General features: G+C 38.2%; 1 protein-coding gene across 1 annotated transcript in view; it reads right to left on the bottom strand.

The window, feature by feature from the left end:
• Nucleotides 1-1,673: 1,673 nt before the first annotated feature.
• Nucleotides 1,674-25,610, bottom strand: part of cckbra (cholecystokinin B receptor a) — a 35,419-nt gene continuing 11,482 nt past the window's right edge. The window contains exons 2-5 of the mRNA XM_044109949.1: nucleotides 22,706-22,954; nucleotides 12,030-12,291; nucleotides 6,681-6,808; nucleotides 1,674-4,792 (exon numbers count right to left, since the gene is read on the bottom strand). Coding sequence (XP_043965884.1) covers nucleotides 4,218-4,792; nucleotides 6,681-6,808; nucleotides 12,030-12,291; nucleotides 22,706-22,954 — 1,214 coding nt within the window. The 3' untranslated portion in view covers nucleotides 1,674-4,217. The remainder of the gene's footprint in view (nucleotides 4,793-6,680; nucleotides 6,809-12,029; nucleotides 12,292-22,705; nucleotides 22,955-25,610) is intronic.

Consider the following 25,610-nt stretch of genomic DNA (forward strand, 5'->3'; position numbering starts at 1 on the left):
AATCAAAAAATAAACCTTATCTAGTGTGGTCAGATTTAGCTACTTCCATTAAATGTTTGTGAACAGTTAATTTTATTTTTCCTTCTCTCTTAAACATGTTTATCTTCACTCTGTCACTTTTTAAAGACCATATTTTCCTCATGTACAATTAGATTCTGGAGGCTGGAAATTACTGCAAGGCATTTTTCAGTTCATTTTTTTCGAATATTGTTAAAGGCATAATCTGTGGCATAAAATCTAAATCACTGTCACCGTCTCATCAGTCAAAGTTTATATAGTTTTGTCTGTGCAATGTAGATTTCTTAAAACTATAACATGAATATCAAAGTGAAATTTAGAGACTAAATGTCTAAATCAAAAGCCGACACTAACCTGAACCACTGTAGGTTTCGTTTGAGCCAATCTTAGCAACACAATCTTTTTGTTCTACTTTTGTGGCTGTATTCTGGCTGCGTATAAAGGTTTCTCATTCCCAAGGTTGCATAAAACATTTGGAAATCAACTTCATTGGCCTTTAAAAACATCTAAAAGCCTCCCATGATTGGAGCAGTTTGAGTTCAGTTTTGCAAATTGAAAGTGCCCAGCAGGAAAAGGTCAGAGTAACACCTTTTCAGCCAGCAAATGGGAGCTTTGTACTTAAGTAAAGTATTTGAAAACACAATACAGTGGCCACAGAGAATAACTGAGCAGAGTAAGTGAGGATGAATGCAGCACTACTTTCTGCATTTTGCTGCAGAGATGGGCCACAGTAGAACAACAGAAGGTCTAACCAGCCTTTCAGCGATGGGCTATTAGAGCTTGTTGAGCTTTGTTATATCCCAATAGTATTCCTACATCAGTATTCAGTGTAGACCAGCAGCTCGACTGCAGATTTCAGTTTCATAACCAACTCTGTCTGAGCCCCATTTCTTATACAGCAGAGTCACAGCAGAGTCGATGAACACTATAAAACTCCCAAATTCAATTTTCTTTATTTCTCCAGGAAGTAAAACTCTGCTGGGTCTGAACATACCTGCTGCAAATACCTTAAAGTTTGCAGACTTATAAAGGTGTGTGTATTATCTCATGCTTAAATTTTCAAATAAAGTCGAAACAGTAACAAAAACCAATATGGTACAACTGGTTTCAAAACTGACCTACATTTGAGAGATATTGTATCATTATATCATTTGAATAACTAATGTTTTCCGCCATAGACCGGTCGACACCGGGTTATTCCACAACTTTTAGAGAAGGATTAAAGTGGAAAGAAGCAAAACAGGAAATGGAAAATCTGGGTCTTGGTCAAACTGTCCTCAACTTCCCAGAATAACAAATCTTAAGCCCAGTTTTGCACTAGGACCTCCTCTGCTTGATTCATCTCGACTTTTAGAGTTTTCAGCATCTTTTTTATTTCTACTTGAGATGAAATGAGCTGAAACTGTGACGTCGGTCGACTGCATGTCATTGATTGGCTTGGGGATGTTGTAACTGGTTGAGTTATTGGAGTGAATCCATTACATGGTTTGTTGCACACAAATCCCGTCACTTTTCTGGCTGCATTTTCATGAGGACTTGCGGACATTGTGGTGGTGGAAAACGACCCAAACCTTGTAGAGTTTAGTAGAGGCAAGTTGAGTTGAACCAAAGCAACTAAATTACATTAGATACACTTAAATAAATTTAATACAATGTTTTAGCTCAAGTTTTTTCTGCTTTCATTTTTATTAAATTATTACTTGTCGACACAACAGCATTAGCACACCAACAACACTTTTGGACAACATTAAACAACCATTGTCTACATAGTCATGGACATTTACACACACATTTTCCACATCAAATATTTAATGTTTACATTTATTTCCCTTCCTGCACTTCATGTTTGATGTTAAGGTGGACTTCACACTGAGTAAAACCCACAAAACGGTTTGGAAAATGGGAGGCTTTCCATGATCATCTCATCACATGCAGTGGATAGAAAAAGTCAGCCTTTAATGTGAAAGGAGCAGACATGGTTGCATGAGTCTGTACACCATCAGAGGAATCTTTTTGATTCAGTTTCAGGTTACTTGAATTCACACTTGGACCAGAAATAAAGTTTAGCTCTCAAGACTTTTGAGCCTTTGTAATTTCTTAGTTTCAGGTAAAATTGTCCAAATTGTACAAAGGAATTAGTAAGGAGAAGGGTACAAAAAATGCACAGTAAAGATAGTCATCAATAAATGGAGAAAATTAAAAATAACAGTAATTAAAACTGAGTGTTTGATAAAAAGGTCGTAGCACTTTTTATTCTAATTTTCCCCTCCAACAAATAATCGAAATGATTGATCGTTATCTCATTTCTCTTTACAAAAGCCTGGCATTTTACTATAAAGGGAGCAGACACTTCATATCCACTGCATGGCCACAATATCTTGACCCTCTGGGCCCCATAGGGTCACAGCTCTATTGGATCCCATCAGGTTGTATCTGCTTATGAAGATCATGCCCTGCTAGCATAATGCTGCAGCAAAGGCAGTCATGTCTGGTTCTTATCTTGTAATTGAATAAATCAGGTGATTTAATGTTTTACTGTAGTTCTATATCCATCATGCAGCCAGGACTACAGGTGAAAATTAGTGTATAGATAAAACTGGAAGAATAACATGATAAACTGAAATAAAATAAATAAAAAAAACCCAGTGCAAAGACATCCTAGACCAATCTTTCTTCTTTTTATTTCCAACACAATCTCAACCTTTAGTAACTTTCTCCCATTCGAGGGAGAAGCAAGATGTTCCTTTTGTAGCTTTCTTCCTAGCACACCTAAAGTCTGTCCTTTGCATTGCCGGAAAGACCCTTTGGGATAAACTGTTCCACGCTGTGCTTGATGCTCAGATAAGACAGTAACAAAGAAAATTTAAATTGGAAAAATGAAGTTTTCAAACCTTGTGGTTATTTGCAATGGAATATCACACTGCATACCTACAACATGCTAGCATATCACACATTTCGCATTGCCTGCTTGAGAAACATGACAAAGGGAAAACTTTATTCTGGGTCCTTTTTTGGACTCAGATAATTCAAAATATTATAATTCTACTTTTTCTTTAGCTCTTCTCCTTAGCTATTCTTCTTAATCAGACAAAGAGAATCGTGTTCATACAGTAGACTTCAGTTATTTTAACGTAATTGATTGTGGGCAGCTAGGCTGCGCTCATGAATATCTGAAAGTTCAAATGATTTCTTTTAGAAAATAAATTAGATTATTCACTGAATGACAATGCAGTGCCTTACAAAGGTGATATTACACCTGAAACTTGAATTAGTCCTTTATGTCTTGCTAGAGGCACCACTAATTTTGATTAATTTCATTGGGTTTTTAAGTGTTTATGAATAACAGTATTGTAACAGTAATGTATTTGTACTCAGTCCACTTCACACTGACACCCATAAATTACATTTGATGCAACCAATTACCCCAAAGCTAGTAATCTTAGCTATAAATAATTTAATACAAATATTAACTTAGCTGAACATTATTGAACAAACAGCACCATACAGACCAATGGCCACAGGTCAAGGAGAAAGTTACTGAGAGACATTTAAATTATGGTTAGTTTATAAAACTAGAACACTTTCCACTATATCTCAATTACTCATTGTTCTCATTGCTACATTGCTGTTGTGGTTGAGAGAAGCTGGAAAAGCTCAAGAGGTTTTAATATCCTTTGTAAGGCACAGCAGACTTTCAGAAAAAAATATGGTGTTACACAGCAATGAACTCAAAAGAAGCTAAAAGTGTAATGAGAAATTTTTCTAACAAAACATTTTTCATTGGCACATTCACAACATAAAGACAATATTTATGTATACAGTTTGTAACTTTTGTTTTAACCAAGAGAGGTTCATTCCACCAAATGAACAAGAAATCATGACAAACAAAGCTACAAGAGCACAGGCACTTGATGTTCTCTTTTTGGATGCAATAAGGCGGTTGCTGCCAATTAAAAGAGGTAAAAGAATGTCACCACGTTGAAACGGCGCTTTCCACGCCTTGCTTTCTGCAATCATGCACACAGAATTTGAGCAGGACCTTTTCAGAGAGGCCTTTAAAAGAGGACGTGGATATTACTCAGCTTGTGACTCAGCATATTAGGATGAGGACTGACAAACGGAAGATTGAAAAGACAGATGGTGTACTCAACGCTGCCTGCTGACAGCCTCCGATACGACCACCTCACTCCCCTTCAGGCTCAGCAGGTACCAACGGTGCTGACAGTGGTGTAGCTAAACTTGGACATGGAGGTCACCATCGATGTGCCCATGGAGGTGGCGTTGATGCCGTCTTCCCCCTCTCTCCTCCGGCGCCACCAGATCCGGCGGCAAAGGCGGTTGCGGCAGCAGCAGGCGAACGTGGACAGCAGCGCCTTGCGGAAACGTGTGTTCATGAAGCAGTAAATGATGGGGTTGACACAGGCCGACGTGTAGGAGAGCAGGTGGATGAAAGAGATGGGCGCTCCAGTGAGGGCGATGGCGGCGGACTTGAGGTCGAAGGCCTTCCAGGTGTTGACGGAGTACAAGGGCATCCAGCAGATGAAGAAGAGAGCCACGATCACCATCAGCATGCGGATGACTCGCCTCTTGGCTTGCAGCTTAGCCTGGGAGGTGTTGCTACGGGCACGCTCAGCTTTGTTCAGGATGGTTGTCGTTGAGGACGAGAGGGTGGGAAGCTCCACAGCAAATGATGGCTTTTTGGAAACCTGGATGTAGCAGCCATCGTCATCCTCACTTGGCCCTGCCGTAGCCCTGCCTACACCATTCTTCTGGCCTATGAAGGAACCGGGCACACGGTCAGATTGGGACACTTTTACATAGGTAAAGCAAACAAAGTATAGACATTTAATAAATATATCACTGATACTCCAATCAAGTGGCAAAGGTCCAAGAACTGCCAATACGTTTTGGTAATACTTTTGAACAGTAGCGTTATGACAAGAAGTCCTGTTCGTCCTATAATTGGTGGGTCGCCGGTTTGCTTCCTGCTCTGTCTGCCTCTGTCGTGTCTTTGGGCAAGACATTTTACCTGCTGATCAGGACCAGTGGTGCAAAATGGCCACTTCTGTAACTTTCCATCATCAGTTTGTGAATATATGTGTGAATGGGAATGACTGATTTCATTGTGAAGCGTCTTTGAGAAGTGTTGAAAAGCGCAGTATAAGTCTGATTTCATTTCATGAAGTTCTTTTAAAGCTTTTAGTTTTTCTGCTTCAACCTCATGGAATAGTTTCCATTCAGAGCTTAAACTTAAACATTAGTTCAACATTAAACTCTAAGTGTATTTAAGACCATGATAGATAGATCCCATTACGTTTAAGTTGCAAAGTGCAGTTGTTTTACTTGGGGCCTTTTGCATTTGTTTTATTGTAAGTCTATATTTATTGTGACTGTGTGTGGTAACTGAGGCCAGGTCTCTCTTGTAAAAGAGAGCTTTTAGTCTCAATGAGACAAACCTGGTGAAATAATGTTTATTACTATTATTAAGTAAGAAGATGGACAGTAGAGGTTGTTGCAAAGTTATACATGATTATTTATCTTTTATAAGTTATAGTGGAAAGGAATTTTTCTGGAAAGAAAAAGCTGAAAGCTACTATGTGTTTCAATCCATTTGTAGGATTGGTTGTAATCCGAGGAAGTGGTCTTACTCCCAATTATACCGAAGGACACTGCCATGAATAAAGACTGAGCGTGGCTAATAAAACGCAATGTAATTTATAACTTGTTTTATTGTTCTTCAGTGAAACCATAAAATGCTTTGAAAAGAAAGAAGCTGAAATGGTGAAGCTATAAAACGTTGACTGCTAAACGGTAAATTGCTCGTCACTTCTTGGACCGTTCCAATCACTACATATCAGTACCTGAGACAATTTTTAGTGGAAACGCTCTACTGGAGGAAAACCTATTGGACTCGAAACTGTGGTGGAGGTTGATGAGAAGGAAGGCCAAAATCAGGCCAGAATACAAATTTACATCATATTTTTCAGATATGTTTGTAAGAAAATGTGACTTCTTTTTCTAATTTGCAATCACATAAAAGTTCAGTAAAACACATTGAAGTTTGTGGTTGTAACATGTCAAATTTTAGAATAAAATATACGTTTAGGTGCTTTTTAAAACACATAATACGGTTTTATTATTTGTGCACTTCAGGGTGGCCATCAGGAAGTAATGTCGGATGTTTCAGATGAAATGTTAATCATTTTCTGCTTCATAAAAGAGTAAGAAGTGTGACCCTGGTGGTTATTTTTTGCTGCTACAGCCTTGATGAACTCACTGCTGTCTAGTTTATGTTGAAGCTGTTTATCCTGACACATAGAGCAAGTATAATTCGCCAGACAAGACTCTGTTTCAGCTTTTCCAGACAGGATTATCCTTTAGCTCCTGCATGAGATAGCGCTCCAGTGTGGCTTGGCATTAGGAAGACAGAGAGGAAGTGCAATTTTGGATGTCACAGGTGCAAAATCTATGGGTGTTCAAAAAATATGTCAGTCTCTGCTTGAGGCAAAATAAACAAGAATCCCATTGTAGTTCAGTAAAAAACTTAGGTAGATCCTTTCATCTCTTCCTCTAACACAGCTAATCAGAGTAAATCTGGTTAGTGAAATCAACAGGAACAAGGATCTTTTTGAAGGTCGGAGTGGATTTGTGACGAATCTCACCAGCGGTCTCTTTGTTCTGGCTCAGCTCAAACTGAATGCCTCGATACAGCTCCCTGGAGATCAGACCGTAGGCTATAATCATCACCACGCCCGGGATGAAGAACAGAATGAACAGCAGCAGAACATACCTGCAAAGGAGAGAGACACATGATGACACAGAGCTGAACAAGTTGGATGTGAACCTAAAGTTTTCTCAGCCAGCCTAAACGCCTCAGAGTGTGTTGTTCAGCCCTGCTGGAGGCTGTCCAGATGGCTCCAAATGCTCTCTGATTGCACTGCGGCACACACTCCATCCTATTAAGATGTTTACTTACAGCACAGGGAGCGTTCCTGCTGATGCAACATTTTTATGTATCAACATATTTCACATCAGCTTCAGTGGGAGATATTTACGAAACAGATTGATTGCATAAGGATTGTCAATAGTTAGGACCGTCTTTTCTTTCCCGAACGCCACATGGAGATGAGGGTGACATTTGTAAAAAACTAACTCTTGTGTTCTGTGTTTTTCTACTTAGCCAGTTGTTAAATATGACATCAGATCTAAATCCAGCATATCGGAGCACATCAATTTCTGAACCACAATGGGTAATTTATCAGCAGTCATTTAGTGTTGAGGTTCTGCTGACGTTTCGGAGGAACATTTACAGTTTTTTCTCATCTCATCAGAGCTCAGCCATGAAAAGTTGATGTTACTTTTAGTTATATCCAGATCCGGCGCAGAGCGAATTTCAAATTCTCCATGTTCTGTCACATTACAACATAGACTATTGGCTTAAAATTAATTTAATACTTTTTTTTCTTGCTTCTTTTTGGAAAATATTTCCAAAAAGTGGATTTTATTTCAGTCATCCCTTTGGCGAGTTGTACAACATTTTTGTTATTGTTTAATTACGAGAATATAATCATAATATTAGCAGAATAAAGACACAAAAATAAAATAACGTCTTAAAATTACAAGAAAGGGTTATATAAAGTTATCAAGATATGTCGGTAGCACCTGTGTCTGTGTAGTTCTTCTTTCTAAATGGATACATCCAGGATTCTCTGATCATGAATCGCATTGGTTTCTACAAATACAGGCCCATTAAGTTCAGCTAATATACCATGGAAAATGGAAAATACTCCACTAATAGAATAAAAAAGGCTGATCAGCTGCCACTTTGATCAATAATAATATTCTTTGGCCACATCCAGAGGATCCCCTCCTTTATGAAGGATGTCCGCCTGGCAGATCAGTCAGCTCATAAAAGCGGCACCAAAGAAGAAGAGGCTGCGTTTCATTCACTGTGATATTCTAATGTCTTCCTGGGCAGCACTCTGAACTCTTATTCATTTCTAGTTTAAAGAGAAAACTTCAAAGTATTCCATCAACTGGCTGTTTGATAATGTGAAATATATTTTAGATAAAATCCTCTGGGACCCAAGTGGGTGCAAAAACTATATATATATACATATATATTTATATAAAACATGTATATGTGTGTGTGTGTTTGGTCTAAATGTAGAGAGACTGCTGGATGTGAAGCAGGGGAATAGATGGAGAGTAAAACAAACCCATTGAATATTAATAGGTATCTGACTGTTCCCACGGCACCCAAAAGCTGCGTGATTATCAACCAGCAGAGTTGCGTTTTGGTTTAAACTAATCAGAGGGGGAAAAAAAGGATTTACATGTGTTATACATCTGCTTTACATAATGATAATTTCCCCACCTGCAAAGGCTGCAAAGGTGAACTGAGCTCATCACGGCACAACACAAACTAAAACGTCTAGAAAACTCCTATTGCTACTGTACATGAAACTTAATTTTAACATCTTTTCCACCTACATGTGAAACACATTTACCCTCGGAAACATTGTTTTATGTTTTGATATGTGAACAGTGTAAACTCCAATTTGAAGTCCTTAAGGCTTGTATGTCTTAGGAAATATATGAAATACTATAAAATGTACAGAGAATCAGATTGCAGACATGGAAGGCTTCCCAGTGTGTTTCACTGGTAGAGATCATATTGTATGGAAATTATATTGGGTTGTGAAATGTTTCACATGTACTAGTAATCGTAGTGACATTTTTCTCATGCAAAAACAATGTGATATAGTCACACCTGTTTCTCGTGTGAAAATGATAATGAAATGTGTTTTACATGTGAACATGATTATTGTGGAATAAAACAGGTTTCACATGTGGAAATTATATCGTAGTGTGAAATCTTTCACACATGGAAGCTATGTAATATGTTGCCTGTGTTTCTCATGTGATCTTGATATTGTGGAGTGAAACAGGTTTCACATGTGAAAGCTTTATATAGCAGTGAAATATGTTTTGCTTGTTGAAAATTAAATCAAGCAGTGACGTGAAACTTTTCCACATGGAAGATTATTTTTGCTTCTTTACCATTTTGCTATAATTATTTTCAACTGAGTGCTGTAGGTATTTTCACATGCGGATCATGTTTTTACGATGTCACATTATCGTTTATCATATCCTTCCAGGTGCGATAAACATGTGAACTTAGCATTTTATTCTGTAACTGTTCCTGCTTCAGTAACTCTTGATGTGAAGAACATCTAGAGATCTGTCTGCTGAAGTAATTTTAAAGACAGCGATGTTACCTAGATTTGAGATGCATTAATTCTGTCATAACTTTATTCGTCTTTATCCTTCCCCTCACCAACCAGACTAATCATTTCTTCCACTTCTTGAAGTTCGGAGGGCTGATAGGCGGCTGCAACACAAAAGCCTGTTGAGAGAAGTAGAGTGTTTTGCTGAGCTCTGCTTTGCTCCTGATTGTGTTACCCCTGAAGGTCCAACGCTCCTTACGTCTGGATCTCAGAGGTCTATGACTGTAGATGCTCAAATGTATTGTGATTCTGTTTCTGTATTAATCCAGGACTGCAGAATCTCCCAAGCAACAAAGCAGCTTTTACTGGTCCACAGGGGCTTGTGTTGCTGATGAATTGAAGGCTTTTCTCACACAGAGAAGCTCAGACTGCAGCAGCAGTAATTGTTTCTCTCCTGACCTTTTCCAGAAATGTTACTCTTCCTCAGCAAAACGTAGGGAGTAGAAGGCAATTACATTAACTTTAAAATGACAAGGAAATTGTAATAGAGAAAAAAAACATTAGTATCTCCATCACTTTTATCGTTTTTAGTGCCATCAATTGTGGATATTAAAAAGAAAAGTTTCTGGTTCCTACTTTATCTTTGAGAACAACTATTCAAACTTTTACAGCTTTCATCAATTCAAAATGTCAATAATGTAAGAATCTTTTCAGAAATATTGCAGAAGCCTTCCAATGTCCTCACATTTATACTGGCTTGAGAACAAAAAGGTGCAATCTAACAGCAATTAAGATTGTGCAGGGGCAAAAAGTGAGTTGAATACATCGGATTTAGAAATTATCTATAAAGCTGCACCTGATTTAGATGATGTGTCCAGAATCCAGAATGTTCTTAAAGAGTTAAGACCTTTTTCTAAGTGATAAAGTTATTGTGGCCCAGTCAAAGCCTAGAACTAAATTCTACTGAGAATACGTCTCTGTATTGCTCTGTATCTCATTAAAATACATTGAATGAACGTGAAAAAGTAAGTGAATGTACACTGTATTTCATAAATTAGATAAAATATACATTTTTAAAACTGTGATGCTGTTGGGGCTTAATGCAATTACTGTTTCTAAATGCATAAATCATCTATCTGCAGATCTAATAAAAAAACACTCCAGATAAATTATCTGTCTCCACAAACCAGTTTCCATGCTGCGTTTAGATCGTTTGTTACACAGCTGCAATTTTGAGTCAAAGTCATTTGTCCATCACAGCTCTGTTTGGATTAAAGGAAGATTTAAAACCGCTATTTATTTTTAAAATTTCCCCTCGAATAGCACCAGTGGCATCATATTCACATTGATGATCACATGATGAGCGCAACCATCAGTCAGCTGCCCATCTGCTTTTTTCAATCTGCAGCATCTGGCAACAGGAAATCAAACTGAGACCGACTCGCAGTTAGTAGTCAGGCATCAGGTCACCAGCTCCAGCTGTGGGTTAGCCCTGCCAGCGGCTCATGCATCACTCCGCCTCAAGCGCCACCTATTTCACAAAGACTCAAGGATGTAATTCACTGTGACACTTTCTGGAGTGACTCTCCTTTTTCTGGTTCCTACGGTTCACAGTTATGGCAACAGATTAAGGAGCTGTTTGCTGGAGTGATAGGAATCAGGTACAGAATTCTTCTGTTGTAAACATGTCAGATTACCAAGATAATTTCATTATTAGACAAATAAAAAGGATTTTCTAAATGAGGATTTTATTTATTTGTGTGAAAAGCTATCCAAAACAACCTGACATTATTGTTAAATCATTAACTGATTAATCACTATGTTAGTTAAACTTCCCTCAACCAGTCCGAAATTTGTAAAATCAAGAACTCACTTCAATAAAACCTGTCTGACAGCATTAATTAGGCTAAAATAATCTGAAAAGCAACCAATCTAAAAAAAGTTCAAACAATTGAAAAACAATTGTTTTTAGCTTTTAAATATTTGAGGCTAAAATGTCTTAAAAACTACAAATAAAAAAAAACAAATTCAAACAATTAATCATGTGTACCTATCAGGCTTACAAAACCATTTGTAAGAATTTGATACTCAAATTGAAGGCTTTGGGGAGGTCTAGTCAAAGTAAAAACTTAAAACCAATTGAGATTCTGTGGATTTGACCTTAAACTGTTTGTTCATGCTATAAACCTCAGATTTTAACTTAAGTTAAAACAATTATACAAAGAGAAATCCAAAACCTAAAACAAACACTATTTTCAATGGCTTTTTTTCCTCTTCAGAAAATTAAGAAATCACTTGAAATTGTCTTTTTATATTCACTGAGGTTGTCCAATCTAAAATGTAGTTTGATCTTAAAGGAGGGAATACATTTTCACACCAGACTCTATGAAGTTCCTCGTCTTTTTCTTAAACTGGGAAGCTGAAAAGGGTGAACGATAATTTGTTAAACTCGCCGTGTAGGCACCAGTCACCAACAGTTTGAGCAGGAAATCTGAGCGTAATTACCAAAATGAGCTGATCAGCATTCAACTTCTTTTCCCAAACTTGTGCAATCAGGAGAAAGTCACTTGATTGCACCATTCTGAAGATGAAGCTACCGGCAACACACATGCAAATGACATCATTTGACTGAATTTCACATTTTTCTCCACATATTTGGAGGCAGGAAAAAGGAAACAATATTCCACAAGCGTTCATCAACATTTCCCTGATGAGGTTAAAGAGACAAATCTACCTAATAATTGTTAAGTAGGTGAAATATTTCTGATTTCCTGCTCTCACCAGGTCTGCTCTGCTTGCTCACTGGGCCAGTCCAGGCGGCACATGTTCCCCACCGTCCCATTGTCCTTGGGGAAGGGCTTGAGGGTACTGAAGATGGGGTAGGGCACCATGACGAGCAGCGACACCACCCAGGTGGCGGCGATGACGCGGTAGGCGTGGGAGCGGGTCTGCCAGGCGCGGGACTTGAGCGGGTTACAGATGGCGCTGTACCGCTCGATGGCGATGGCCACCAGGCTGAAGGTGGAGATGCTGACAGAGACGCCTGCAGGTAGGAAAGAGGAGGTTATCACTCTTTACCTTTTTCTTTTTTTGTTTAATTTGCAAATTTCATTGAAATTCTTTTCTTCAAACTTCACTTCAGATAGTAAGTTATTCATTTAATGCCATCAATAAGTTATTGTATGCAAAAGAAATCCAGAACAAAATAAATGTTAATGTAGCCAAGAGGATAAAATGGTCCAGTTCGTCACATCTGAATAATGTGGATGTCTGGAGAGAAAATATTCCATATTTATATGAATTCATGCCAGCTGCATCCTGTTTAATATGAGTGTCATATTGCTGCAAATGGTATCAGTCTTCTGCATATAAATTGTAAAAAATAAATCCCAGTGACTGCTTAACATCCAGAGCAGAAAAGCTCATATCAGACATTTAAACAGTTTCTCACATCTACAGGGTAATGAAGTTAAGTAATTAAATCTATGAATAACTTTCCTAGTCTTTCCTGTTAGCCAAGGTTATGATTCAGCCCAACAAACAGCTCAGCTAATGAATTCACTCATTCAATAACCATGATAGCAAAGAATAACAAGGTCATCCTGACAATACATACAAACACACGTGATGTAGAAACATTTATAGACATTTAGAGCTAAATATAAAGACAAAAACTCATTTTTTTCTCACTGTCAAAGTTAAGTCAGACCAAACTTTTCTTGGTTTAACTTAGATAGAATTACCCAAATTATTTCTCTTTGCTGAATCCTAGAAAACATCTTTTAGAAAGTTTGTTTGGTAACTTTATTTGGTCAGTATCAGGGATAATTGTTTTTTAAAATGTATGATTTGGGTCAAAGGTTTTGAGTTTCCTCCCAAATACTATTCTTAATAGTTAGCTGGAGTTCTGGCCCAGTCCTCCTGACAGAACTGGTAGAACTCAGTCAGATTTGTTGGCCACATAGATCTTCCCACATCGTCTCAGTAGGACTGAGATCAGAGCTGTGTGGTGGCCAATGCTTAGGATTATTCTCCATTTGAAAGACCAGCCTTTAACTTCCTGGCTCAAATCTTTCATATTTCTACATAATGTTTTTTCCTCATGTCTACACTTCATAAAATAAATAGCATCTATTTTATGAAGTGCACCAGTTCCTCTTGCATCAAAACAGCACCCTCCCCATTTGGTGCTGGTGATCCAACAAACACTTCAATGTTGGTGTTGTCAGACCACAGGATATGTTTCTAAAGGTCAAGATCTTTGTCCCTGTGTGCATTTCATGTTTCTTTTGGAGTAATGTCGGAACAGGACATTTTCACTGAAGATAATGACACTGAAGATAATTACCAGCTTCACCCAGCGTCTACAGAAGGTCTTTGGTCAATCTGCTCATTTTGGACCAAAAGGCAGAACCTCCTTCCTGCACAATTATAGACATGATGGTTGGAGATTCCCATCATGATTATACTTGCATAAAATAGTTTGAACAGAGGAATGTGATATCTTCAATCATTGGTAAAATGTTTCCAATGATGACCTAGATTTCTAGATTGTCTTGGCTGATTTCTTTTGGCTTTCCCATAATAAAGTGTTCTTGGTGTGGCTTCTAAATACATCCAATTAACTTAAATGTCTCACTTAACCAATCAGAGATTTCCAAAGTCGTTATACTCTGGGCTTTCTCACATTGTTTAAAGAGACAGTGATCATTCTGTCTAAATATCTCCTCACAGATTCAGGATTTCGCCTAACTACCATCTGTGTTTTACTTTATTGTTACATTTGGCTCTTCTAACCCCTCAGGATAATAACTTGCTCTTGTCCTGAGAACTGCAGAGTTTCCTAAGGAGCATAGAGTCTGGTCATTAGAGTAGTTCTCTTTGCACCAAAACAAGCAGCCAGCTGAGGCGCTGACAGTGAACTAAATGAACCCATAAAAGGGACAAGAAACCAAACCAATCAATTACTGAGTCCTTCAAACCAAAATAAGGCTTTAAAAAAATCTTAACAGATGTAACGAATGTTATATAAACCCCTCTGATGTTAACTAAGCACATTTGTTCAATTATTTGCTCCATCACCACTACAATATCTATTTTAATTAAACATACATCACTTTTTATCCTCTCAATAAAGACTTGACATGTTCAGAGACAATCCAAGGCCAAGCTGGATTTGCATGAATGAATATGGATGACGTGCAGTGGAGTGGGGGAGTAAACCCAGAGAGTCAAGGCGAGACAAATATCATTAGCATGCCCATACCTGTGTGACAAAAACAGCAGCTAAGAGCAAGCACTTAATCCTGGATCTGCCAAGAAATAAATTCACAACATTGATCTGCTATCGATACGAGAAACTGTAGCTTCGATTGAAGAACACAGAGGTCAAGGAAAATCCCAGATGCATCTTAATAAACCAGATTATTATTGAAATGTTAATTTGTTACAGTAAATAAAAAAAAAAAAGTGAAACTCATTTAGATTTAATGCATGCCGAGTGGCCTATTTCAACCAGTTATGAAAATGAATTTTGATGATTATGGTCCACAGCTAATAAAAACCTCAAATATTTCACTGAAAGTTTGAATATTACATAAGACAAATGCAAAAAATAATTATGTTGTGGCCTGGAAAATCATGTGGATTTGTCTTAATGCTTACAGAATACTGTTAGTGGAAAGTTTAATGGAAGAAAAAAATATGGGTTCAACAAAAGGTGCTAAAGCAACATGATAAAGCAAAAATAATGCATTTTTAATTATGTACTATTAAAGGGGCAGTTTTAATTTCCAGGAACGTAATGTCATTTTATAGCTCAACCAAGTAACCATGTTACCTTCACAATTTAAAATAAATTTGACGTTGTAATTTAGTGCCTTGAAATTGGGTCTCTGTCACTTTAAAATCTCCTGCTGTTTCTGAAACTCCGCCTTCAGGATGTCACACCACAACATGACTCCTCTATTAACACTTTGTACCAACGTTTTCACTGAAAAGTAGCTCCTATAATGAGCTCAGCAGTTGCTAATTGCTGCTGGCTAGTCTGAAGGAGCTGAGAGGGGGAGGAGCTGCCTCTTGAAGGCGGGGCTAGGTCCACCCAGGCGTTTTACACAGCTCAATGGTTGCTATGGAAATGAAAGGATTTCTCAAACATTAATGAAAAAATCAAGTCAACATTCCAGGTATTTTTATTTTCCTAAAATCAATCTTAAATTAAACTACCTTGCAATAAATATTCCTATCAAAAGCTACACTGTTCACACAGAATGTCAACTGCAATATCGCAGCAACAATATCCACAACAAAGAGGCGCAAAAGAACAGGAACACGCTTAATGACATGCGATGTAAAGTCTGACAGAAGCAAAGATCAGCTTTTATATCTTATTCATGCGGCTGAACAAAAGCAGCACTACTCAAGAACAAAGAGAACATCAGCGCCTCAGAAAGACGTCTGAACACCAGTTCTGTTCCCTGAGAAGTCGGAACATTCTCCGCGGTGCATTATTAAAACCGTTCAGCTCTCGGAGACGGGTTTTAGAAACCTGACAGGCTACTACAATGGATCCAACTGAAATCACCACCCACTGTCGCACTGAGATGAAGAGGAAGACGTAGACGCTGCAGCGTGCTGTTGCACCTTCATTAACTTTGCACTGGGATTTTCAAACTGCTGCGATAAGAAAACCTATTAAAGTTTGGTGATAATTGAGCCGAGAGAGACTCACCAGGCGAAGCTCACATCATAAACGGGAAAAGGAAGTTCTGTTTTTGGAAAACAAAAGTTTCAGAAGTGATCCAGCTGCTGCGCTTTCCTTACAGATTTCACACAAAGTAAAGCACAACAATCATCATCATCAAATTATCCCTGTGGAGTTGAGCAGACCAGTAGAGAGATTTGGGATATTAAGTCCTTTAAAGGACTTAATGCAGAGCTCGGTTCCACACACAGCAGACCTTCAGTAGATTTAGTAGCTCTAATGTTAGCTAACTGGCTAATCTGTGTTATAATCCCAAATATTCAGTGCTTTGTTTTACCAAAAAGATGTTTAAATCTTGCGTACAGACACGAAACCTTGTGATTTTAACTTTTCCAGACTAAACATGCCTGTGATAATCCAGTCAAATTTGCAGTACTGTAACTCTGCCACACTTTGCACGTCTGAAAAATTCCAACAAATTCTGAAAATATAGATGTTGCGCTTTCCAGCCAGTATTGGGTTATTACGGTAATTTCACCTCCGCTGTAACCGGGAGTGATATGAATCTGATGAGACACTATTTTAATTGATTGATTAATTGATTTTAATTGCGAAAATAACTTGCTTGATTTTAAAAGTTCCAGTTGTTATGGATAAATGGGCAAATATATATTTACTCGCAGGACATTTAAAGAACTTTGTACAATTAAAACAAGTAAAAATGTCCAGGCAGAGATTTGAAACTTGGGTCTTAAAGGATTACACTGAAGAGATCTCTGGACGTAATGCGTGTTCATCAGAAAGAGTTTTTATCTTTTTTTTTCTTCACGGTCTGCAGGACTCAGCATGAACCTCCAACGCAAACCTGAGCAGGAACCAGTGAGCGACCGCTGCACACAGCTGGTCAACTGGGACGGCCACATCCAGCATCCAGGTCCGGCTCAGCAGAAGGAGGTGGGTGGCACAATGCGCACAACAGATCCGAACAGGCGCTGAGACAGTCTGACACAATAAGTCACTGAAGCCCACACACACAGGAGGTACAGAGGGGGCTCCTTTGTTGATGCTGGAGGGCGAATACGCTCAGCTGCGTCTCTGGCTCAAATACAAGGGAGAAACTGCAGAAATTTAGTGCTTTTCTTGAGAAAATAATGAAGAACTGGTCCACAGGTGAGTCTCAGTAATTAAACTATAATTGAAATGTTTATTTCTCTAAAAAGCACAACAGAAAGCAGTAGCACTAGCATTTCAGTGCAGGTTAGGAGCTACGTAATCATAACGAGGAGAAACTGGAAAAATCCACAATTCTGGATGATAAATTCTTCCAGAAGTTTTTACAATGAACGATTATTTCGTTTTGAGATTATAATCGTAATGGCAGAATAATGCACAAATGCGTTCTCAAAGATCAATAAACTTTAAATTATAAGGAACATTTTACATTTTAAATACCCAAAACAACAAATAATAATTATAACGTCTTTGAAAAGAAAATTGTCCTTTAAAAAATGGCTAGTTGAAACTGGAAGACTTTTATTATCCAGTTTTTGGTAGAACGAGAGAAAGGAAAGGGAAAAATAATGCAAAATGAAATGATTGAGCTTGTTGGTTAATGAAGCAGAGTGGATTTACTGATGGAATGTTTAGTGGAAGGAGAAAGTAAGGTAGACATAAACAAAGAGGATTGAACCAAAAGGAGCCCATTTCTGTATTGAAAATTCATAAAAATTTTCTAATAAAGTAAATTTCAGGGTTAATATATTTTTTTTATATATAATTGCTAAAATATATTGAGAGTTATCTACTAATACAACATCAGTCTCTTAAAAAAGTCTATACTCTGTTTTTAAGTTTCTCATGTCGGCAGAATCTCAAACCAGCTTTTCCAGCAGCCAGAGTTAGAATAAAAGACATTGTCGACATTTTTAACATGTTTTCATGCTAGGAATGAACAAAATCTTTCACAAAGAAATTCAAAACTTGTGTCCTTCCACCTGCATGTCAGATCATATCCAAACGTCATCTGTCAAAGTTTTTTTTTCTTGGAGACGAAATGAGGCAGTTTAATCTTCATCACTCACAGGCACATGAAGTGCATGAGAAGTCAGGAAATATAATGAAGGCAAAAGCCGCAGAGTGAGGAGTGAGCTCATTTTCATTGTCAGACTCAAGTGGGGTGCCGGAGACTCCAGCGATTTAAATTGATGTTGCCGTCCTGAGCCCGCATTCATCAACCCTTTCGCCGTCTCAGCCCCGTAGCGCTCGGCTACATCAGGAGCCACTGGGGGACGGCACTGATCTCAAATCAGATTTGTTTGACTCCTAGAGAAATATTAAGCCGAAGCTAGGCATAGTCAAAATTATTGTTGCAGTTTTAGGTCTACGTTGCCTTTTTCACATTTTGACACAAGCTTTGTAATAGAAACCCGAGACCAAAATATAAGTTGTTGTTTTTTTCAAGCTAACATGAGGTATTATGTAATGTTGACTTTTTTGAGCTTTAAGTCGTACTGTTATCCCCTTGTCAAATAAAATACCTGGAGTGTTCCCTTGATTTTTCCATGCATGAAGAGAAATCTTTAATCTCCATGGCAACCATTTAGCTGTTCTAATGCTTTGGTGGACCTAACTCCGCCTTCGAGGTGTAGCTCCTCCTCCTCCTCAGAGCTGCAGTTTCCAAGCTTCTGCCTCACAGAGATCCGCTCCCCCACTCTGCTCCTTCAAACTAGCCAGCAGCAATTAGCAAACACCTGCTGGAGCTGCGCATCTCATTGTATGAGATGTTTCACGATGCAAAGCTGGTAAAAACATCACTAAATGGTTAATAAAGGAGAGATGTAGTGATGACTTTCTGAATATGGAGTTCTTAAAGAGACAGACCCAATCTCAAAACATTAAAGTTACATTTCTTTAAGCCATATTTGATATATTGATTTATATAAAATAATAATAAGTAGCAACATGTTCCTGAAGAATGTGAATTAACTCATTTTATTGTTTTATTTGTAAAATCGTGTCATTTTTATGTCACACTCTACTTTGACTTGATGTATGTAACAAAAAACAACACAATGTGGAAAATGTTTAAAATGCATACAGCAAGGGACTGTATGCATTGTTTATCGATGTCTACATCGATTAAACATGAGTTTTAATTTAAAAAGCATTCTTGTGAATTGAAACACATGAATGTTGCTTCCTAAGTCTAATGCCAGTCATCTCCTCCATATCGCTGCTGCTACATTTTTTCCAGTAACATTAAGCAGAGCGGACACTCTTCCATCTTACATGTCTCCTGAGTCTTTGTTATTGGCTCTCTAAAGCCGTCCTGGTGGAGTTTTCTGACAAGAGTGCTGATCAAAGAGCGGCGGTGAGACTCATCTCTGAGGAGATTCTGGCCACGCTGCCTTTTAGTTAATCACCAGTCCACTAACCAGCCCGATTTCCTCTTTCTGTTTGGAAAACTGGACGGTTTAATCCCTTTCTTGTGAGTCTTCTGATAAGAAGCTTTTGAGGGAACCTGTAGTTTCTTGGTCTTGGTTCCCTCAGCAGATTTCCACCTGGGAGGAAAGCTTTACTTTAGCCCAATTACCTGCTATCTGTCATGTAATGCTCTGCTGAATGTTGCTTTAAAATACCCCTCAAGGCATAAAAAAGTGGATTTAGGTTCCTGGAGGTTGCAGCCGGATCAGTAAATGGCGTTGCCAGAAGCCATGTTTAACCCAAACTCCGGAGCTTTATGTGAGCTGCACCCCGGAGGCGGGAGCTACAAAACCAGTAAGTTGATTAGTAACTGCATGATGCGAGCAGCAACAAAAACACAAACACGGATACATAAACGTGATTGAAAAGGATACACCTGGAGGGATGCGCAATATTACAGCATCAATCTAATTACTGCCAGCGAAACGCTTCGGACCAATCGCTCATGTGAATTATCGAGGCGCACCCAATGAATGGATTCCAGCTCCAATGGTAGGGGGAAGGCTGAAGGTTGTTGGTGTGTAATGTGTGTTTTAACAGATGATTTCTCAAAGAGATGATGAGTTTGTTGAGCTGCTTTGGCACAAAGTCGATCCAAGACGATCCTCACATTGATCCTTTGTATTGATCAGCTTCGACTGAAAGAAGGCCTTTCCCACGCAGGACGTTTAATGGCTTGTTTGACGGATAACCAGTTGCTAACGTTGGGAAGGTCGTATTTTATTTCAGTGATTCTAGTTGATGGTTCTGTGCCTGAGCAACGCATTGATCTTCAGCGGAATGAGACGACAAACAAATCCAGGAAGAAAAACCCAGAACAATGAGAGAAACTTGCAGAAGGTTTCACAGAAATTCAAGTAATTTTGAAACGGAAAGTGAGAGCGCCATTAGTGAAGCGCTGGCAAGTGTTCATGAATAAAACGTCCTTCTGCTGGTCGTCTAATGGAGCTTTTCAAAGGCAGATGTTGGACACTTTCCCTCTGGCTTTTACTTTTATAAGTTCAGAAGAAAGAAATTTTAAATTGGAGAAGATATGGTCAGACATCTGGTAACTGCTTCTGCTGTAATCACCTCGACTGAGTGGCATTTGATGGCTACTTTAAGATTTTTCAATCTCAAAAAATTGAAGTAAATCAATATTTACTTTTCAATTCACATTGCAGAACTTAATGATGCATATTCTTTGGTGACATTTGATCATTTTTTGAATTGCACGTTGAATCACATGTTTTTAAAATCAATTGACAGATGTAGTAAATTGTGGATTTAACTTTAGTAGAAATGTATTAATTTTTGTAGTTTTTTTGGGCATTTTTATCCAAAGTAGCACTTCTAGTCAGAGGAAATCCTGGTTATAACTCACAGCTTGAAGTAAGTCCAGCACTGCTGTGGTTAAGTAACTTTTATTATTTAATATAGCCTGCAGTCCTGGCTGAAAGACAGAAGAAAATGATACAAAAAGCCAAAAATTGTATTTAGAGCCTGAGAAAGCTGGGGCCTGCTACCTCCCTCCATCTTATCACAGTTCAGAGAGCCCTGTAATTGAAAAGGAGATTCGGCTAGCGTGTCCTCACAGATGGTGCAGCACATTTCTGAGACAATAATAGGATTGTGAACCTCGCCATTCAATACCTCCCCTGAACCATTGAAGGCTCAAAGTGAGAAGACGAAGTTTCGCAGCGGATCTCAGCCTCTTGTGCCTCAGTCTGAGTCAGGCCTCACGTGGCACCTTAACTCTGGCCTGATGGGAGCCAGCTCATCGCTAAGTCACACTCCTGAAGACGTGTGACTGTTTGAGCACTTTTACAGAGACTGTGAGGCTTTGAAGAGGGGAAATGAGACCCAGAGAAAAGGCAAGATTCCTTTTGGATGCAGAGCCATTTTCAGACAGGATTCTTAAGCTGGAGCCGATGGTGGAATGAGCTGCCATCTTAGGAAAGGTCAGATTTCTGGATTCAATTATTGAATTACGTCCACATCAAGCTGATTTCCCGGTTGATGCACAATATTGTAAAAACAATTGGTAAAACTATTTATTAGTGCTTTGTGCACCCTAAACGCAAACATTGATGGATTTTATTTTCTGTCCTTTTTCCTCTGAACAAAAAAGAGCCCTTCTGAAATAAATATACCCTGTAATAAATCTCACATTACTGTTCCAGATGCCTCACACGTTGCCCTTCTTTTATACTTGAGTCCCCCAAAACGTATGTGCACACCACTGTCAACCAAACAAAGCAGCACGCTAAAGAAGTTCGTAAAAAATATCCCCTTTTGCATTTGGCACCAATCGTTTTGACACAGTAAACATGTTCAATAAGTTGCTTTGATCAGAGCAAAACCACATTTTATGGGCAACATTAAAACTGTTAAATCACCTTAGTGTTTAGATCAACGCATTGGAATGGTCCAGTCTAAATCCAGACCTGAAACCATTTCAGAATCCGAATCAAGGCTTGATTTCCCCAGACATTCCTCATCCCGGGGGTCTGAATTTAACCTTAACAGTAATTTTTGACAAATTTTGATTTTACCTTTATATTTCTTAATGGAAACCTTTCATATTGCCGTATGTGGTATCATTTTTTTCAGCACAACCCAAACCTTGTGAATTTAAACGTACATTTTTCTTCTGGATTTATTGTGATTGCATATTAAACCTGGAGTCACATGAAAACAAAATCCAAATGTGAAAACTTTAAATTTATTCACTGTGAAACCCACAAATATTCACAATGAATGGTTTTTATAACTTAGAATGACAATGAATACTTTAAATTTCTTAAACTGATATAAAAATATTGCAAACAATGCAATTTTTATAAAATTATTAGCATGAAAATGAAGGCAATTCCTCATTCGTTTCTATACAACTTTTGACAAAACATCATTGGTGAATTTTGCACTCCTTCTCATCGTTAGTCTTTTTATTGTTACTTGCGCACCTTTCCTTTGTATCTCAGCAACAAAATACAGCCCATAATTATTCATTGACGATGTGAGATTTCCAATAACAGTTATCTAATGTTGCGTTTCACTTTTTATGTTTTTAAGCCCAGAATAGCCGGTTCTCAGCATTTCTTTCTTTTAGACATTCAGAAATATGTGGTTTAATTATTTTCGCGTAACTCCAGTTTCACTTATTAACACAATTCAAAAACTGGTGTGTAGTTTATAATGTGAACTTTAAACACAAGTTGGAAGTCTTGCTGCTATGCTGTGCTATACATCCATGGATTCCTAAGGTTATTAAGATAGAACCAAGGCTCACCCATTAGGTAGGTGACTATCTTGCACAATGTGGCCCCAAAGATGAAATCCTCCAGGATATTTGGGATGAGCGTGAAGGGCATGCAGAAGATGGCCATCATCAGGTCGCTGACCGCCAGCGACAGCAGGAAGGAGTTGGTGACGGTCCGCATGCGTTTGTTCAGCATCAAGACAACGATGATCAGCAGGTTGCCGAAGACGCTGAGCAGGAAGATAAGCGAGTAGAGCAGGATACGGAAGGAGTCCATCTCTGTTGGAGACAAAAACAGTCAGCTTCACGAAGGAACAGCGTTATCTACATGATTTAATTGGACTTATCAGTGTGCAGTGGTTCTTGTTGGAGTCAAGACAGGAAATATAAACAAATAGAAGAACACATAAAGTAGGAAAAGGGAGATTAATGAAATTAGTTTGATAAGAAAACTTCATGTAGCGGTTTATGTGAGAAATGAACCATAATAAAATGTAATAATCCCAATAATGTCTCCATACGAGAATCACAGTCACTACAAACCAGGCAGCACAGCTGTGTTGCATAAACAACACTAAAGTCTTTACTAGATCCAATAATTTGACACAAACAGCACTTCAAATTGTGCTAGAGCCAATATTTCCCAGTTTTCCCTGTGAGCTGAGCAATAATTATAATGATCTCCAAAAAAAAAAAAAGATAAATATCATCATCACGGCAAAGCAGAGTGTCGCATCGTGCACTGGAGGAAAACGAGACGTGAATTAGAAGGATTGTCTACATTTATCACTGGAGCAGAGCCAGAGGAGAATCCAAAGGCATTTTAGACTGGAAGGACTGATTTAATGTTGTTATGATGAAAAGCAATGGGGATAAATTTAATGCAAAGATTTGTATTCAGCAGAGCATCACAGAACAGGGGTACAAAGACATAAAACCTTCAAAATGAGATAATGTTGGGTTCAGGAGAAGAAGCTGAAGGGTGATTTCAGAAGTAATTTTAGGAAAAGAAAGTATCACCATTTTATGTGTTTGTAAATATTCCAAAGTGGATCAAAAATAATCTAGAACACACAAAATGTAAACACACAAAGCTCAACCTTATTCTCGAGTATTTAAGAAGCAATTTTTTTAATCCAGGAATTAAGTCCCAACTCTTAATTCCTTGTTAATTGTGAATTTTGAAATAAAAAATGTCCTTTAGAATATAAAATGTACTATCTGGATTTTTATGGGACAACTGGCAAAACAACTGGCTAGCCTAGCCTAGCCTAGAATAGCCACGCTACATTTCTGATTAAAATAGTCAATTTGAAACTAATTTCACAGGCAAAATACTTGTTTAAGAATATCTTAGTGTTAATTTTTTGCAATATTTCTGTTATCTATGCAATGTTTACACTTATCCTCACTTAAAGTGCTAGGCTCCCCTACTGGGCATAAACTAATTTTCCCAATTTCCTGGTGGTTATTTATTAAGCGTAAATAGCTTCACACATGCTTTGACATTACTAATAAAATCTAATTTGCCTTATTTTATAGATAATATTTAGCATGAGGGTGATATTAGATTCAAAGTACATCAAAATAATTTGACTAACTTGACAAAATACCTAGAACTTGTAATATTGGACTTTAAATTCATAATCAATTTCCTGAAATAAAATCTGGACCTACACAGACGGGTCCAGTATTTTAGAATAAGTGTCTTTTAGATGATTTCCTAACTCCCAGGCATCAGGGCGGCCCAGCCAGAGGGTTTTGGGGAAGCTCCCTTCACTGACACCAGCCTGTGACAGTGAGCCTGTTTGAGAATGAGAGCATTTGACAGGACAAGGGCGAGGTCAGCCATGTGCTCCTCTGACCGGGTCCACGACTTGAAGACAAGTCTAAAGGTCTCCAGCAGGGCCTCCAGACAGCATGCAGCCTGGATGATTAACCAAAGCAGGACAGGGATTCAACATTTCTCTCTGCGCCTCAGCAAACGCGCCGTGTAAATGGCTTCAGTATCACCCAGCAGCAGACATTTTTATTTTCACTCACTCTTCTTGTTCTCCATTGTTGGCATTCCAGTGATTTTAAAACGGCTAAACCAAAGAGGCAAAAGTGAACACCTGGCATTTAGATTGAGATCATCTTGCCAAAGGGCAAAATGTAAGCTAAGCAACAGGAAGAATTCAAAGTGAGGCTTGCTTGTGTCTTCCTGATTTGTCAATTAAAATCTAGCTATATGGCTAACCAAAATCAAAATGGTTTCAGTGCTTTCTTGCTATTTTCAGACAAAAAATAATCAGAATTGGCAGGTCGGGCTTTTTAAAGGTCGGTTATTGGCCCGAAAACAACAATAACTGTTTTCTGTTGTTGCCCTAGTTTGGGTCTTTTGTAAATACTTTAATTTCACAACTAAAACTTAGCTAAAAGATTAGACAGCTGTTAGCCCCTGCAAAATGTATAATAATAATAATAATAATAATAATAATAATAATAATGTTTTCAGTTTCCAGAAATTGAAAGGAAACCGTTTAAAAAGATGCCAAACACATAAATTGAGTTTCTGCTACAAGCTGAGTTTATTTTGTAGCTGTTGTAAAATTAAAGAGAAGAAAACTATTTAGTGCTTTTCAGGTACTTGTAAAATAGGAAATGGAGCAGGAATTGCATTTTTAGAATGTTTTGAGACCGTAGTTAATATCCAAGCAATTGTTTTTAATTGCCATGGAAATACCCAGATGTGCTGTACACCAAAGATAAACGAAAGGAGGCCTGACCCCATGACACTGCTGGAAACGTTAATCACGTCTGTCAGGGTCGAGTTCATTTAGTTTCAGTCATGGAAAGACAGATTTCCAACACAGAAGTGAGTAGAGTTTACATCAGAGAGCAGAAACACAATCAGTGCTGCCATTGAAGAAATTCCAGCCCAAATATCATGTAG

Source organism: Gambusia affinis, linkage group LG24 (genome assembly GCF_019740435.1).
Source record: "Gambusia affinis linkage group LG24, SWU_Gaff_1.0, whole genome shotgun sequence".
NCBI lineage: Eukaryota > Metazoa > Chordata > Actinopteri > Cyprinodontiformes > Poeciliidae > Gambusia > Gambusia affinis.